Source organism: Rhodofomes roseus (genome assembly GCF_022264815.1).
Source record: "Rhodofomes roseus strain CIRM-BRFM 1785 chromosome Unknown C8Q71scaffold_17, whole genome shotgun sequence".
NCBI lineage: Eukaryota > Fungi > Basidiomycota > Agaricomycetes > Polyporales > Fomitopsidaceae > Rhodofomes > Rhodofomes roseus.
This window is the reverse complement of record NW_025952973.1, coordinates 417,057-432,299: the sequence shown is the minus strand read 5'-3', so window position 1 is coordinate 432,299 and position 15,243 is coordinate 417,057. Positions and strand designations below refer to the sequence as shown.

General features: G+C 55.5%; 5 protein-coding genes across 5 annotated transcripts; 2 read left to right on the top strand and 3 right to left on the bottom strand.

The window, feature by feature from the left end:
* Window positions 1–20: 20 nt before the first annotated feature.
* On the bottom strand, window positions 21–1,519 carry C8Q71DRAFT_772546 (NAD-P-binding protein). Its single transcript, XM_047924410.1, has 4 exons — window positions 858–1,519; window positions 546–802; window positions 339–490; window positions 21–280 (listed from the first exon to the last, which is right to left on the bottom strand). Exons 1-4 carry the CDS (start codon window positions 1,418–1,420, stop codon window positions 239–241), a joined length of 1,014 nt encoding a protein of 337 aa, XP_047776503.1. The 5' UTR covers window positions 1,421–1,519; the 3' UTR covers window positions 21–238.
* A 1,945-nt stretch (window positions 1,520–3,464) lies between these two features.
* Window positions 3,465–5,026, top strand: C8Q71DRAFT_860058 (uncharacterized protein; the record flags this gene model as incomplete). The annotated part of the gene is made up of 8 exons (XM_047927740.1): window positions 3,465–3,590; window positions 3,664–3,856; window positions 3,912–4,080; window positions 4,132–4,238; window positions 4,292–4,377; window positions 4,447–4,671; window positions 4,747–4,809; window positions 4,868–5,026. 8 exons carry the CDS (start codon window positions 3,465–3,467, stop codon window positions 5,024–5,026), a joined length of 1,128 nt encoding a protein of 375 aa, XP_047776502.1.
* A 1,134-nt stretch (window positions 5,027–6,160) lies between these two features.
* C8Q71DRAFT_874465 (uncharacterized protein) lies at window positions 6,161–7,888 on the top strand (the record flags this gene model as incomplete). Its single annotated transcript, XM_047928372.1, has 7 exons — window positions 6,161–6,286; window positions 6,362–6,554; window positions 6,603–6,771; window positions 6,823–6,929; window positions 6,983–7,356; window positions 7,436–7,498; window positions 7,556–7,888. 7 exons carry the CDS (start codon window positions 6,161–6,163, stop codon window positions 7,709–7,711), a joined length of 1,188 nt encoding a protein of 395 aa, XP_047776501.1. The 3' UTR covers window positions 7,712–7,888.
* Window positions 7,873–10,765, bottom strand: C8Q71DRAFT_175616 (translation initiation factor eIF-3b). Its single transcript, XM_047916765.1, has 9 exons — window positions 10,572–10,765; window positions 10,336–10,521; window positions 10,101–10,278; window positions 9,920–10,045; window positions 9,191–9,865; window positions 8,993–9,137; window positions 8,780–8,938; window positions 8,451–8,728; window positions 7,873–8,395 (listed from the first exon to the last, which is right to left on the bottom strand). Exons 1-9 carry the CDS (start codon window positions 10,643–10,645, stop codon window positions 7,991–7,993), a joined length of 2,226 nt encoding a protein of 741 aa, XP_047776500.1. The 5' UTR covers window positions 10,646–10,765; the 3' UTR covers window positions 7,873–7,990.
* A 622-nt stretch (window positions 10,766–11,387) lies between these two features.
* Window positions 11,388–14,759, bottom strand: C8Q71DRAFT_175581 (uncharacterized protein). Its single transcript, XM_047916764.1, has 5 exons — window positions 13,256–14,759; window positions 13,124–13,194; window positions 12,462–13,072; window positions 12,270–12,405; window positions 11,388–12,221 (listed from the first exon to the last, which is right to left on the bottom strand). Exons 1-5 carry the CDS (start codon window positions 14,458–14,460, stop codon window positions 11,425–11,427), a joined length of 2,820 nt encoding a protein of 939 aa, XP_047776499.1. The 5' UTR covers window positions 14,461–14,759; the 3' UTR covers window positions 11,388–11,424.
* Between the last annotated feature and the right edge of the window lie 484 nt (window positions 14,760–15,243).

Genomic DNA, 15,243 nt, shown 5'->3' with positions numbered 1-15,243 from the left:
CCGATGGAGCTCGTTGCGGACTGAACAACGCAAGGCGCTGGGTGGCCGTGGTCATGGCGCACGCTGCCTAACCCTAACCACGCACCCCGCTGCGAACTGACTTCTTTGATTCTCTAAGTACATGTACACTGCACTGGTGCGTGTAACCAATTCCTCGTTGATTATTCCTTCCTTGCTTTTACACGCGGTGAGTACAGTATACTACATCCCGCCCCCTTCATATACTAATAGGCCGTGCTTATGGGTGCTCGAGGAGATAGCCACCATCGACTGTTACGATCTGCGCGCGACGATATTCAGCCGCCGCATCGAGAGTGAGATCGCGCGAAACAACTTACCTGGCCGTAAAGGTATTGGTTGCATGCCAAGAAGAGTGCGGCTTGCGCCATATCCTCTTCCCCACCAGGCCGTCCAGCAGGTATGCCTTTCTTCTTGCCGTACGAGTCGTCCGTCGGAATGGTCGACTTGTTCTTCTCATTGGAGTCGGAGGCTAGTGATATCGATCAGCCATATGCCTTCTTCGAATGTCAAGCGAGCGCACTCACCAGTCATCTCACTCGGGAAGATACCAGGCGCGATGGAGTTCACGCGGACCTTGACACCTGGGCGACGCATCTCCTGCGCGAGCAGCGTGTTCAGCTGGATGGCAGCCGCTTTGGAAGTGTTGTATGCTATATGGTGTTGCGACATCCGCGTGATGCCTGACATCGACGAGATGTTGATGACGCTTCCTATATGTCCCGCACCACGCTTCGTCGCGGCAGACAGGAGGGGCAAGAAAGCGACAGTCGTGAAGAAATGACTGTGCAGACGAGGTCAGCTTGCGAGTAGTAAGTCAGGTGGTGAATCGAACGTACCCCATAACGTTCGTGCGGTAAACCTCTTCCCACATCTTCATCTCCTCACTCCAGAGCTGCTCTTGTAGGGCCTCGGCGCTCTCGTCTCCCTTCTCGACGGTACTCGTATCCCCATCGATACCCGCATTGTTCACGAGCACGTCGACATGGTCCTCATGCTTCGCGACCTCTCGCGCGAGGTTTTGGATGGAGCTTTTGTCTGTGATGTCCGTAGTTACGGGTATGATCCTGCCCTCTGGGTGAAGCAGCTTTGAGCCCCATTCTTTTGCAGTAGTCTCGAGCACTTCCGCGCGACGTCCAGTGATGTATACTCGTGCGCCGTTATTCGCGAATGCCTGCGTGATCATGAGGCCGATGCCTGTACCGCCGCCAGTCACGACGACGGTCCAGCCCTGGACATCGAAGAGGTTCTTGATAGCGAACTTTTGATTCCCTTCTGCCATCATTGTGACTGGTCTAAATGTGCTGAACTCGGCGTAGCGAGATGGAACTCGTTTGGATGCGTGCGGAACGGAAACAGCTGGACGGGCGAGTCGACCTGGGAGACGAAAGGTGGACAGCATGGAAACAGTGAGGATGGCCCTTTTGTACGCTTTTGAGTCCGCTGAACAGCATCGTGCATATATCCTGACGGTGAGTAGTCTCCCCTAGGCAGACCCTAAAGAAGACCTCTTGGACGGACAGGGGGGGCGGTCTTCTAAGGGTCTGCTTCAAAACGCGTCCCTGATACTGGAGCAGCCCTTACGCTACCCATTTTTTGATGGCCGAACCATTCCGGTGGCTACGGCAGGCTGCCGGTGGCTCGGGCAGTTCGGCCGGTGGCTGCGCTTAGATCTGTCTGCGATATAATCATAACTCGTTCAATTTCTTCAGGGCCAGGCGCGGGCGAACAAGGCTGGCATCCAGTACATAGTCACAGTCTCGCAGTACATAACAAACCGACAGCCCCGAATGGGCCCAGTGTCGCTAATTGGTTAGTTGCACGAGTCATTCTCGCGAAGTGCAAGGTCGATGGACTCGGACGCAATGCTATCTACGTCGAACCTGTGTCGCAAATTCTTCCGCTTCTCGTCCAAGTCCCTTCGTCTTTTCTGCGAGCGTTGATTGCGGAGCCTCCTCTGCATGTTCATATGTGTTCCGAGGTAGGTACATGATTGAGCATGCACTGCGACCGCGACCGTCCCAGGGCGCTGTAACATGACATTGAGGTCGTCCAAGATGTATCCATGAGAAACAACGTCATCAATTGTCGTTACGTCAATACCGAACGCCATGGAGGCCGTGTCTGTACCGATTTTTAGCCGTTCCCGAGGGTCCAGTTGTCGCGAAAGAGTTCGAGGGTTTGTTTGACATATGTTGCACTGCAAATCGAGATGAACGTTCGGACGTCATCCTCGTGGTCGGTGAGTTCCTTCACTTTGTTCCGGAGGTATGTCGAAAGTCTGTGGAGAGTGCAATTGTCTGGCAGAAGATGATGACTCACCAATCTTCCTCGAGCACCCATTGCAGTTCAGAGAACTCCGCAGACTTCTGTGGAGATGAAACTACAGTTCGAAAAACCCAGCGAATGTCGTACCGTGCGTTCAACCGGCGGAGAGGAACTGCCGCATACTCAGGAAGTTCACGATCGTGCTTGTCTGTAGACACGAGCGGATTGTCGCGGTCCAGGCGACGAGAATGATGTCCCCTGGCATTCGTGCATGAACATTGCCAATGTCCTGAGATAGCGGTCGGAATTGTGAGCTCAGCTGTACAACAGATGAGCCTCGTCACCATTGAGAGCCATGATTCGCGCGGCGAAGGTCTTGTCGTCCATGAGCTTGCGGAAGCCTGGCGTAGCGAGCTGTTCCTGAGAGAGCAGGATAACATCTCGCTCCGCACCTGCGACTCGGAGTTGCCATCCGTCGCCGTCGCGACCCAAGCCATCCAAGGCTTTGCAAGCACCTTTGCGTTGGTGGTCGTGCGGGTCCCATGGCAGACTCTGCAACGCGATGGCGCGACAGAATGCAAGGTAACGTATGCGGCATGAGGGGTGTCTACAGACGCGTCTCGATGCCGCGCATCAAAAGAGGTCGAGTGGGCGGAACAGCAGAGATGGGCGAGGCGGAGGGGACGGGCGAGAACGAGCGACGGGATGGGAGAGGGCGAGACAATAGCGGCGCAGCAGCAAAAGGACGGGGTGAAAGCGAGCGACGGACGGGGCAAAGCAAGGGCAATGTGGGCGTGAGGCAGCACAGGCGACGCGACGCGTCGAACGCGTCGAGATTTACACGCGCGTTTCGGAGATGAACATGCTTATGTAACTCCGCCTAAGGGCTGCTACGGTATGGGGCCCACATTTTGAAGCAGACTAGACGGTGAGACTGGCAGAGCCGCGTTCGATGCGTCACTGGACGTCATCATCCACAACACGGTCACGGTGGCGCGTCGAGGCGCGAATACTTTCCGACAAGCTCGGGCGTCGCGTCGCGTGCACGTGCAGAACCCCCGCCGCAACTCGCCGCAACCGCCACAATATTCTTTCGGACCTTCGGTCTGGCTCTGCGACTCGGAAGGCCTGGATACATAGTAGCCGATACTCGGCTGCGTGGCATACATAGTGCCTCAATGAAGCTTCGCGATATCGAGGTCAACATTTCCAGCGCGGACAGCCACGGACAGCTGGCCGAATTTGCCCACGATGCGCAGGACGAACGTACCATCAGCTGTTACATTGTTAGCGAGGCTGGCAAGGTATGCAACAGTGTTCAAGTTATTAACTTCCGAATTCATGCTAACTTACATCCTGACGTCCGACCACTAATAGACATTTGCCATCAACATACACAATGGGCTAGAGGGAAAGACAGTGATTGCTGATTGCTACATGGACGGAGAGTATGCAGAGGTGGATTATGCTAAGCCAGGAGACTGGTCGGAGCTCAGGGGAGTGTATATCAGCGTGTCTGAAAGCGTGGCCATGGAGAGAGTATTTACTTTTGCAAACATTCAGGTCACTGGTACGTGTACCGATCACCCCATGGTGGTAGTCTGTTTTCCTCAGACTACTTGCAGACGATGAAAGCGCTCAACACGACGTCCAAGATCTCGGTTCCGTTGAGGTCCGGGTTTATCGAATAGTAATGGGAGAATGCTGGGCACCAGATGCCAGTGCAGAGACCTGGGTCGGCTCCGATAAACCTGTCAATGAACTCAGTAAGAAGGCTGGTTTACACCGGATTGCGTGGGTCACTTCAGTGCCATGTTACAAGACAATACTTATTGTGCACGAAAGGTTAGCGGACGCTGCACCGGTTGAAGTTATGGACCACATTGACTACACCCCCATAGATGGGGTGGACGACCCTTATGTCACTTTCAGGTTCATGTATAGGCCACGAGGTACGGCACCTTGTTTTTGTGGTGATTGCCAATCTATTCACGCAACAGCGTAGATATACTGAAGGCCCAAGGCATCATTCCTCTATCCCCGAGCCCGGAGACAAACAACACCGAGTGCGCCAATTCCAATACTCGGCAGGTTCAGAAAAACGACAACAATGGGGTCCAAGGAATGGGAGTGGTATCCAATGCTCAATCACACTCACAGGTATCAAGTTCGCCTGAAGCGGGTTTATCCTCAGCGCCACAGCGGGCAGACAAACGACGGGCATCTGAATCTACTACACGAGCCGGAGAGCAGGGCCAAGCCAGTAAGAGACCGCGTCAGGCCAGTACCGAGGAGGATGTGAAGCCGAACCTCGACGACATTAAGCCGCATATCGAACACAGTCCTGAACCAGACAATGCCAGCATCGCCTCCGAGTCTGCAGAGGTAGGTCTCTTGACACATCATGCAACCAGCAAGCCATATACGGCTCGTGCTGATCACTGTGACCCTCAATTACAGCAAATTGTACGCTACCTATGCATCCAGCTAGACAACGCGAAACATGATCTCGCGGAGAAAGAGGTACGCCTCCCTAGCTACGTAAGGAGACTCACGCTTACCGCTACACGTTTCTTGTTAGCAAATCGTCCGCTATCTGGGTACCCAGCTAGAGAACGCAGAACGCGATCTTGCAGGGAAAAGGGGCCAACGAGGCGGCAGAGTTTCCGCGAAACGCGAACAAGCGGACAGGAGTGTATCTGCGACCTCGTCCGCTGTCATTGACCTCACAGTTGACTGATGGCGAGTAGCGTGTTCAGTTGAATAGCAGCCGCCTTGTAAGTACTCGGAGGTGTTGTGTGCTATGTATATGGTGTTGCGACGTCCGTGTGATGCATGACATCGACGAGATGCTGACGCTGCTCGTGTGTCCCGCATTGGCACGCTTCGTCGCAGCCGACAAGAGGGGCAAGAACGCGACGATCGTGAAGAAGTCACGTCTGGGCCGACGAGGTAATCTTCATCTCGCTCCAGAGCTGCCGTTGCAGGGCCTATGCGGTGTCGTCGCCTTCCCAACGGTGCTCCGAGGCGTATCCCTGTCAATTTGCTGTCAATACCCGCGTTGTTCAGAGCACATCGACATGGTCTTCTTCATGCCTCGCAACCTCTCGCGTGAGGTTTTGGATGGAGCTTCTCCTTGATATCCTCAGGTACGGATGTAATCCTTCCCTCGGGGCGAAGCAGCTAAGAGCCCCATTCTTTCACGGTAGCCTCGAGCAAATCCGCGCGACCTCCGGTAACGTATACTCGTGCGCCGTTATATGCGAATGCTTGCGTTATCATGAGACCAATACCTGTGCCGTCTCCAGTCACGACGGCGGTCCAGCCTTGTACCAACCTTGTACATCGAAGAAGTTCTTGATGGCGGATTTTTGGCTGCCCTCTGGCACTCTGACTTGTCTGAAGGTGCTGAACTAAGTCACAGTGTAGCGAGGTCGAACGTTTGGATGCGCCGGGCGGAGTGGAGACAGCTGGCCGAGGAAGTCAACTCGGGAGACGAAAGGTGGACATCATGGAACGGATGGCTCATTTGTACGTTTCTGAGTCCGCTGGACAGCATCGTGCATATATTCTGACGGGGAGACCGGCAGAGCCGCGCTCGACGCGTCGCTGGACGTCGTCGATTCATCGTCCGCAACACGGTCACGGTCACGGTGGCGCGACGCGTCGAGAGAACGCGTGCACGTGCAAAACGCGCGCCGCCATACCCGCGCCGCGGCCTGCTACTCGTTTTTCCTCTTTTTGAGTCTCCGATATATATAGACCGCACAACTCTGAACATGGTCTAATAGGTCAACGTTCAACGACGGCTTCATGCATCATACCTGCTAAGTCGATAGCCTCTGCCTGGCATAGCGCTAGTAGTGCCCCAATCATGAAGCTTCGTGATATCGAGGTCAACATCTCCGTTGCAGACAGCAGCGAGCACCTGGCCCAGTATGGAATTGATGAGCAGGACGGACGTACCATCGGCTGCTACATTGCTAGCGAAGCTGGCAAGGTACGTAACCTAGTTTGTCCAACTTCCGAGTTGATGCTACAATGTACCCTGACGTCCGACTCCGACCACTATCAGACATTTGTCATCAACGTATACAATGGGTTACAAGGAAAGACAGTGATCGCTGACTGCTATATGGACGGAGACTATGCAAACGGGAAATTCGCTGAGCCAGGAGACTGGTCGGAGCTCAGGGGAGTGTATATCAGCGTGTCTGAAAGCGTGGCCATGGAGAGAGTTTTTACTTTTGCAGATATTCAGGTCACTGGTACGTGCATTGGTTGCCCCATAGTCTACTTTCTCAGACTACTTGCAGACGATGAAAACGCTGAAAACGACGCCCAAGATCTCGGTTTCGTTGAGGTCCGGGTTTATCGAATAGTAATGGGAGAATGCTGGGCACCAGATGCCAGTGCAGAGACCTGGGTCGGCTCCGATAAACCTGTCAATGAACTCAGCAAGAAGGCTGGTTTACACCGGATTGTGTGGGTCACTTCAACGCCATGTTACAGGACAATGCTTACTATGCGCGCTAGGTTAGCGGACGCTGCACCGGTGGCCACACGGGACTACCACGACTACACGTTCATGGATGGGGAGAAGGACCCTTATGTTACTTTCAGGTTCATGTACAGGCCACGAGGTACGGCACCTTGCTTTTGTGGTGATTGTCAATCTATTCACGCAGCAGTATAGAGATACTGAAGGCCCAAGGCATCATTCCTCTATCTCCGAGCCCGGAGACAGACAACACTGATTGCGTCAATTCCAATACTCGACAGGCTCAGAAAAACGACAACAATGGGGTCCAAGGAGTGGGAGTGGTATCCAACACTCAATCCCACTCACAAGCTCCAAGTCCGCCTGAAGCGGGTTTATCCTCAGCGCCACAGCGGGCAGGGAAACGACGAGCCTCTGATTCCACGATGCGAACCAGAGAGCAGAGCAAAGCGACTAAGAGGCCACGTCAGGCCAGTCCCGAGGAAGACGTAAAGCGGAACCTCGACCACGTCGGGCTGCACATTGCTCACAATTTCGAACTGGACAACGCTAGCATCACTTCCGCACAGGTACTTAGGTCTCTTGACACATCATGCAACCAGCAAGCCGTACACGGCTCGCGCTGACCGTTATGACTCTCAATTACAGCAAATTTTACGCTACGTACGCACTCAGCTAGGCAGCGCCAAACGTGATCTTGCGGAGAAAGAGGTACGTCTCGCTACCTCTCAGAGGAGGCCTACGCTTACCGCCGCCTTGTGTCAGCAGATTGTCCGCTATTTGAGTGCTCAGCTCGAGAACGCGGAACGCGATCTCGCGGCCACAAAGGAACAACGAGGTGGTAGAGACTCTTTGAAGCGAAAGCAAGCGGACAAAGGTGTACTTGCGTTCTCGTCTGCTGTGATTGACCTCACACTTGACTGAGTATGTTCGGGGATAGGGCTGTCAATTTGCACGCGCGGGCCCATTGGTCAGTGCTAGGGTTGCATGCATGCCGGTCGCAGACATTTCTTCACTTACGAAATCACTACGCTACATAAGTAATGAGACGCTACTGATACACACGTCTGAATGTCATCTCAATCAGCATATATCATGGTTTCATGAAAGAAACCGGGCGTAACTGACTACATAGCACATACACGTAGATTCGACGAAGACGAGCGGAAGTCACTACTCACAACAAGTGCGTAAGCCGCATGCTTACTCAACGACCTCCTCTTCAATCTGTTCGATCACCTCGTCAACCCAGAGCTCGATTTCCTCCTTCTCCTCAGCCTCCTTCTCAGCCTCGGGCTCCACCTTCTCACCGAGAAGCTTGCGTTCCTCAGCCACCTCGGCCTTGACCCGCTTGCGCCAGGCGTTCCACTCGTCAACGAGCCGCTTCCGGTGTGCGATGAGCTCCGCGCTGATATTGCTCTCCTCGGCGGCATCCTCCTCGTCGAACTGGCGACTGTACTCCTTGAGGTTGCGCCGAATTTGCCGCTGTTGCTCCTTCGTGAGCAGCGTGCGTGGGCGTGGGCGCCAAAGGAACTGCTTGAAGCGGTCGAGAATGTGCTTCTCAAGTTCTTGACCACGGAAGTCCCAGATAGCATAGCCGTTCTCAAGCTGAAGCAGCCATAAGTATGACATCTCAATTAGACACCTCTCAGCGACTGCTTACCGTATGCCTCCATGCACTCGCGCTCGTCGCAAGGTAGCGCCCACTGGGATCCCACTCGACGTCCGTGACACCGTAGTGATCCGCAGTACCCAGATGCTGAATACCACTACCCCACTCCTCCTTCGAGGGTCCTTCCCGACGACCAGTGTCGTCCGCATTGAAGTCGAGATCCCAGAACTCGAGCTCCGACTTGCTGGAAGAACCGATCGTCGCGAGAACGACATGACGACCACGGGGTGACCACCGCACAGTGTTGCTGGTCCGTGTCGGCAATGTTCCTGCGATGGCTATTAGTACCTTCGTATGCCGAATGCATGTCAAGTACTCACGGAGGAGCTTGAAGTCGCCCTTGCCCCGCACGAGCTGGTAGAAGCTTACGTCGGTCTTGATGGTAATGCCAGGCGCTGGATTGGCGAGGTTTGGATCATTACTCGAGATGAGCGCGAACTTCTCGCCACGCGGCTCCCAGGAGAAGTCGGTGACAGCGTCTAATACAGCTGCGTTTAGAAGGGTGTATCAGCGACAACCTCAGTATGACGAACCTTTCAGTTCGACGACCTCGACGGGGAAGTCCTTCTCGCGCACACGGAAGATTTCCAGGTTGCAGAAGATGGACTTCTTCGTCTTTGTGTGACGATCAACCTTGACGCAGAGGAAGTCTCCTTGGTTTTGCCAATGGAGCTTACACTGAACAAGATCGTGAGAGACGCCCTTAATAGCGCCTGCGAGAGCAACACTACCTCTGTGACATTGAACAGGTTCTTCTGCCGGAGAATGGCTCGGCTCGGGAAGTTTATGAGTGTAACACGGGCAGGCTGGTTGGCCACCTCAGGCGTCCAATACGCAAGCATGTTCTCCCTCGGCTTCTTCGTGCTCTTACCGTTCGCCTCGGCCTCGGCTTCCTCGCGGTCCTTGTCACTGTGTGGACACCACTCGAAGTCAACAACACCCTCGATTTTGATGGATTTCTTGCCCTGCAGACCCATGCTAGGTAGCTCGTAGACGCTGATCTGCTGGCCTGGGGTGACACGCCCGACGAATTTGTCGTCGGGACTCCATTTAAGCGCAGGCCATTGCAGTTGCTTCTTCACGTCCTCGCCCTCGGGGTAGGTCGTAGGGAACGTCCGGAGGAGGTTACCTGTCTTGATATCCCAGACGGCAACGTTGTGCCCTTCGTCTTCTGGAGAGAAGAACTGCGGTCCCTGCTGTGCACCCTCAGGGACCACGATAGGGTCGTTGGACCAAGTGACGACGAAGTTCTCGCCGGGCGAGAAGTCAACAAGCTTGACCATGGGGTGAGCGAAGCGCTGCTGCTTCCCCCACGACGCACCGCCCCATAATTGCACACCTTGACGATGGAGGGTGGCCATGAACGTACCGAGAGGTGACCAGGAGGTGTAGAGATCTGTCCAGTTCTATGGGAGCAGTCAGTTTTCGTGAAGATGATTGTTACAGAGGGAATGACGTACGGGTCTGCTGAACGCAATTTCGCATTGCGAGGGTTTACCATGCCAGTGAATCTCGACTTCATCTCCCTGGTATGTTGCATATTGATCCCTGCCCTGAGCGTCGCCGAGCCAAGAACGCAAGTGTTCCTGCAGAAACAGCCATGAGCGAACCATGTCATTCGATTGTGCGCTACACACATACCTTCGGCTTGTACTCCTCAGGCTCCGGCTCGACGTACGTCTCGTCAATGTTTGCGTACCGCTCAATATCAGTGAAGCGGTTGACTCTGAACGTGTGCTTCAAGTCGAACGGATGGCCGTCCATCGCATTCAGCGCGAAAGCAGCATCGTTCGCGGTTTTGCATTCAACGAAGATAAAGCTGAAGCAGCGATGGTGTCAGTCGAAGGTCGGCGAATGTGCGTCCGTAGCGCCTTACCCCTTGCTCTTCCCAGTAGAGTCATTCCATGGGACGGAGACATCAGCAGGCTTGATGGGTGCACCCTTCCGCGCAAACTCCTTTGCGATCTTCTCCAGGAGCTTGCCTCGCTTGGACTGGTCGATGATCGGGACACCATCCACCACCAGGATGTTGTCGAAGCCCTCCTCGTACTTCACTTTGTATCTAGAGTCTAGCTCAAGCGTCGGCACACTTTTCCGTGACAATGTACGCACTTGCTCTCGATGTCTGTGTAGTCAATATCCTCGTCGTCCTCATAGTGAACGCCGTTCACGCCGTTTGATGCCATGATGTACTCTGCTCCCTCTTTTCGCGTGATTCGATCGGTGTATATGGGGCCCTTCGAGTGAGACTGGAGGTAGAGAAAGAGGGTCTGTGGGAGGCACCGAGAGATTCGCCTTTGAGGACCGCGCACCCGACGAATGATCGAGGAGAGATTTTGGCTGCGTGTGACAGTGTCATCATGTGACGGCGTCACACAAGTCAACGCGCAGGCGGGCATGCAGCTGCTTTTTAGTATTACGATACAAATGGAATGCGCAATTGAGTATAGCAAAGAGTAAACGTATTCATTCTTCGAGCGTAGAGGTATGTACTTGTGGCTACGACGTTGGTCCATTCGTTAACAGAAGAGATACACAAAACCCGTCAGATTTTACAGGGAACGACGAAGGTACGATAGGCTGTCATTGGTGCTGATCAACTAGCGCACGGAGTGGAGGGGCTTCGCGAAACGGATGCAGGGGATAAACAAGATGTACACGATGCGATGCGATGGAGACGTCTATGTACCGCACATGCAGACGCGAAGTTATGGGGTGTGGGTTAAGGCAATGGGCCATGCATGCGGAACGAGACAGCGCGCGACGAACTCGAAAGTCAACGGCGGAAACGGTGAGAACGAGTGTATTCAAAGCCTAGAAATGGGTTCATTGACGAGATTGGACGAGACGCGGACAAACACGAAGACATGGTATGTTGGGACAAAGCCATAACGAAACAGAGCGAACGACGGACAGTGACAGACAAATAATTCAAGGACGACATACGAGGTGCGTGAGATCGGCTTCAAGGCGACGAGGACGTGAGCGCATTTTTGTGGTCCCCTCCCATCCACATGCCCGGGCTGTTGTTGAGGTCCAGACTAGCGAGTGTTCCGTTCAGATCCTGGATCGCGTCATGCTCGTGCTCCTGGCTTCCGTACTGCTCCCGCGTATTTGAGCCCCTCCGAGAAAGTTCGGGCCTACCGATGGGAGCCTCCTGCCGCGACGAGGAACGCGCGTTCTGGAACGGCGACGACGCAGACGATGGGTCTCCGAGCAGAGCATTGAACCTCTGCGACGCACTAGGTGGGCGAATGGTCTGCATCGCTGACGTTGGAGAAATCTTCCCGTTGCCGTTCATGACTTTCTCGTCATTAGAAGGGTTATACCAGGTAGGGTATCCCTTCGAGACGTTAGAGGCATTGGAGAAGGATTGCTGGTGGGCATGGGACGTCGTATCTTGTTTCTTCGCCCCGTCAACAAAGTAATTGGGATCGGGCGAAAACGGGGAGAAGCCAGTCGTAGTCGTGGACGCTGCGCTTGCCTCTGGACGGGAGCCGAAGATCGAGGGGTTGAACGCGTTCAGAAGTGCTTGACGGTTCCCGTTGAGATCTGGGTAGAGAGCTGGTTGAGTGTCGTTTCCGCTGCCGTGGGAGGTACCACCACCATTGGCGCCGACGTTGTTAATCCCAAAAGTCTCCAGCAGCTGGATTGCCTGTTCGGGCGTCATCTGAACACCGCTCTGTTGAGTAATTTGGGTTTGGTACTGCGCCTGAAAGGCAGCAGCCTGTGCGGCTTGCGCAGCGGCCTGGGCAGCTTTGTCTATATGCGACGTCAGAAACTGTCAGGCCGATGATGCGTGATACTTACATTGACTGCGACCCCAGCTCAGACGGATCCGGCTGCCACCAATAGGGAAGCCTTGCATCTTCTCTATCGCGCGCTCCGCATCGGGCTTCCGGACGAACTGCACGAACCCGCAGTGCTTGCCGACAGGCACTTTGACCTACAAAGGGCACCGTATGTTAACTAAAATGGCCGCGTCAACAAGCGGAGACGTACGTAGTGGATATCGCCGAACGGCACGAAGAAGGTCCTCAGCGTGTCCTCCGAGATCAGGGGCGACAGCCCTCCAACGAAGACAGTCGTATTGTAAGGATCGGAGGACGTGAGCTGCTCGCCATTGGGACCAATGAGATTGGACAGGATAGCGCGAGCCTGTGCGTGGTGCTTCCACGATTCCTCGGATATGTTGAATTTCTGCGCCATGCTCTGGTCAGACTGAGCAAACGCGGCCGTGACGGACGGCGCTGGATCATTCCCACTAACAGATGCGGCCCCGCCACCAGTCACAAACTTCATAGCCTCTTCGGAGGGAGCGGAGACCAGGGTCGATGACGAACTGGCACTGGCGCCTGAGCCCAAGGACGACACATTGGATAACGAGTTGGAGACATTCACGCCGTTCGTGCCGTTTGTCGTACCCGCCAACGGCGCTGATACGCTCTTCGCCTGAGCAGCATTCGGAAGAGGCAGTGCGACTGTGACTTGTCCTTGCTGCTCTGGCGGGGGAGGTACCGCCGGCTGCACAAGGGGATACGGCATCTGCGAGAAGTCGAGGCCCGTCATCCCGGGAGCAGGCTTGAACTTTGCCGTCGCCGGGGAAATCCGCACTACCCATCCTATGTCAGACAAGTCAGACAAAAGGATAATCAGAGCCTTACTTGGACGAGATAGGCAATACAGGCCGTGCATCTCAACTAGCGCGCGTTGCTGATCTGCTTCGTCAGTGAACCTATTAGGGGGAACAAAAGAGTCATTTCACTCGAAGTCGCACGGAACCGCAAGCCACATACCTCACGAACCCATACCCGCGGGAGACGCCCGTGACCGGATCGAGCATGATCTTCGCGCTCTTGCAGCTCAGGAAGGGCCTGATGAAGCGGGGCTCCCGGTCGTTCCGCAGACCGAGGACTGGGTTGCGGAACACAGCGACGAGGTCGGAGTTGGACACCTCGGGAGCAAGGTCACCCACGAAGATGCTGTACTCTTTCGGATACTGAGGGTTCTGGCCGCTGGGCAGAGCGACCGGCTGGCCTGGTACTGGGGGTGGCACGGACGCGGAAGGCACGGACGACGCCCAGTTGAGCGAGAACGACTTGTTCGAGTTGGGCATGACGATGGGGTTCCCGCTCTGGTTGCTGATCTGTGACAACACGGATGCGGCGTGGGCCTGAGAGGGGAACGTCAGGAAACAATAGCCCGGGTTGTTCGCCTGCTGGCCGGTGATTGGGTCGGGCGCGGGGCGGGGCACCTTGATGCTGACGGGCTCCCAGCCCATGAGGCTGCAGACCTGCTTGGCGTACTCTTCGTCCATCCAAGGTTCGAGTTCGCCCCACCAGAGTGTAGAGCGTGTAGTGGCTGCGTTGGTTGTGGGAGAGGGGAGAGACTGCGGGCTCGGATGCTGGAGCTGGGTGGCAGGGGAGCTGGGCTGTGTCTGCTGCTGGGGATGCCGCTGAGAGAGATAGAGATCGCGGTGGTCGCGGTCGTTGAAGGCAGCCGCAGTGGCAGAGAGGGGGGAGCTGTAGAGCTCGGGGACGGGGGGACCGCGCGGAGGGGGAGGGGTGTGGTTGTGGTTGTGGTTGTGGAAGGAGAGAGATGGTTGAACTTGGGATGTCACGCCCGCGTCGGCGTGCTTGGTGACATTCGTAGCAGTGGCTGCTTTTGGGTTCCAAGTGTCACCCCCCGCCGCGCCGAGGCCCTGTGACGGCGTGAACAGGCGGGGTGACACGAACGACGGGAAGCCGGACCCGTGGTACGCCCCCGCCGCCAACGACCGGCGATCCGCGCTGACAGGCGGCGAGGAGACGTAGAAGTTGGGCGACATCAGCTCCGGCCCTCCGAAGTCACGCCCGATGCTCTCCCTGTTGAACCCGCCGTCGCGGGCGGCGGCGCCGTAGTCGTGCGCCCCGGGGCCGCCGTGGTCGCCGTGGCTGCGTCCATTGTGTCCGACGTACTTGGCGTGGTCGAAGCCATGCGCGTGCGCATCGGGACGGGACATGTCGAGGGCGTGAAGATCGAGGGAATCGGCGGCGGAGGTCTGGCGGACAGGTTCTTTTCTAGGGATTTCTTGGTTGCCAGAGGCGGTGCGGTGTCAAAGTGGACGAGCGATGTGAAGACCCGACAGCGAGAGAAAGGACAATGCACGAAGCGATCAAAGAGCACAAGAGCTATGCGCAGACGACAAGGGCTTACAAACTGGGAGGAAAGCGACGCAGAATAGGAAGGCACGAGTTCGACAGCGATGCGACACGACAAAATACGATCCAGCGGTCGAGAAGACGGGGGACTCTGCGGCCGTTAGCAGACGTCGAGTGGAAAGAGGAGCGAGGGCTGCGGAGTGCAGAATGTGCGGCGGAGTTTCCTGCGCTGGTTACGAACTGGGCCGTTCGACGAGTCAGCCGCGCGTTTTGACCTCTTGCTGGCTCGGAGCCACACGAGGCTAGCAAGGGTACCTAGGGCGGAGCACAGGGGTCGCCAGCTCGCCACTCTTGCCGGTGTTCCGCTGAGGATCTAACTATTTCCGGCAACAGCTCTCTTTCGTACCTCGTTATCCTCCATGGCCCTGTAGAACTGTTTAGTGTGGGGGTTGCGTGCACGCTACAGGCTGCATAAATGTCCAGAGAAGTAACGTAAATCGAAGTTGGCGACCAATTCGCATCGAGCGATGTAATCTACTGTGTACGTATGTGGGTCCACCTTCCGTTTCCGCTTTGATATCTGCGCCCACAGCGCTTTGCGTGCTTTGAAACACTTTGGAACTAGACAATGGCAAGGAACCTCA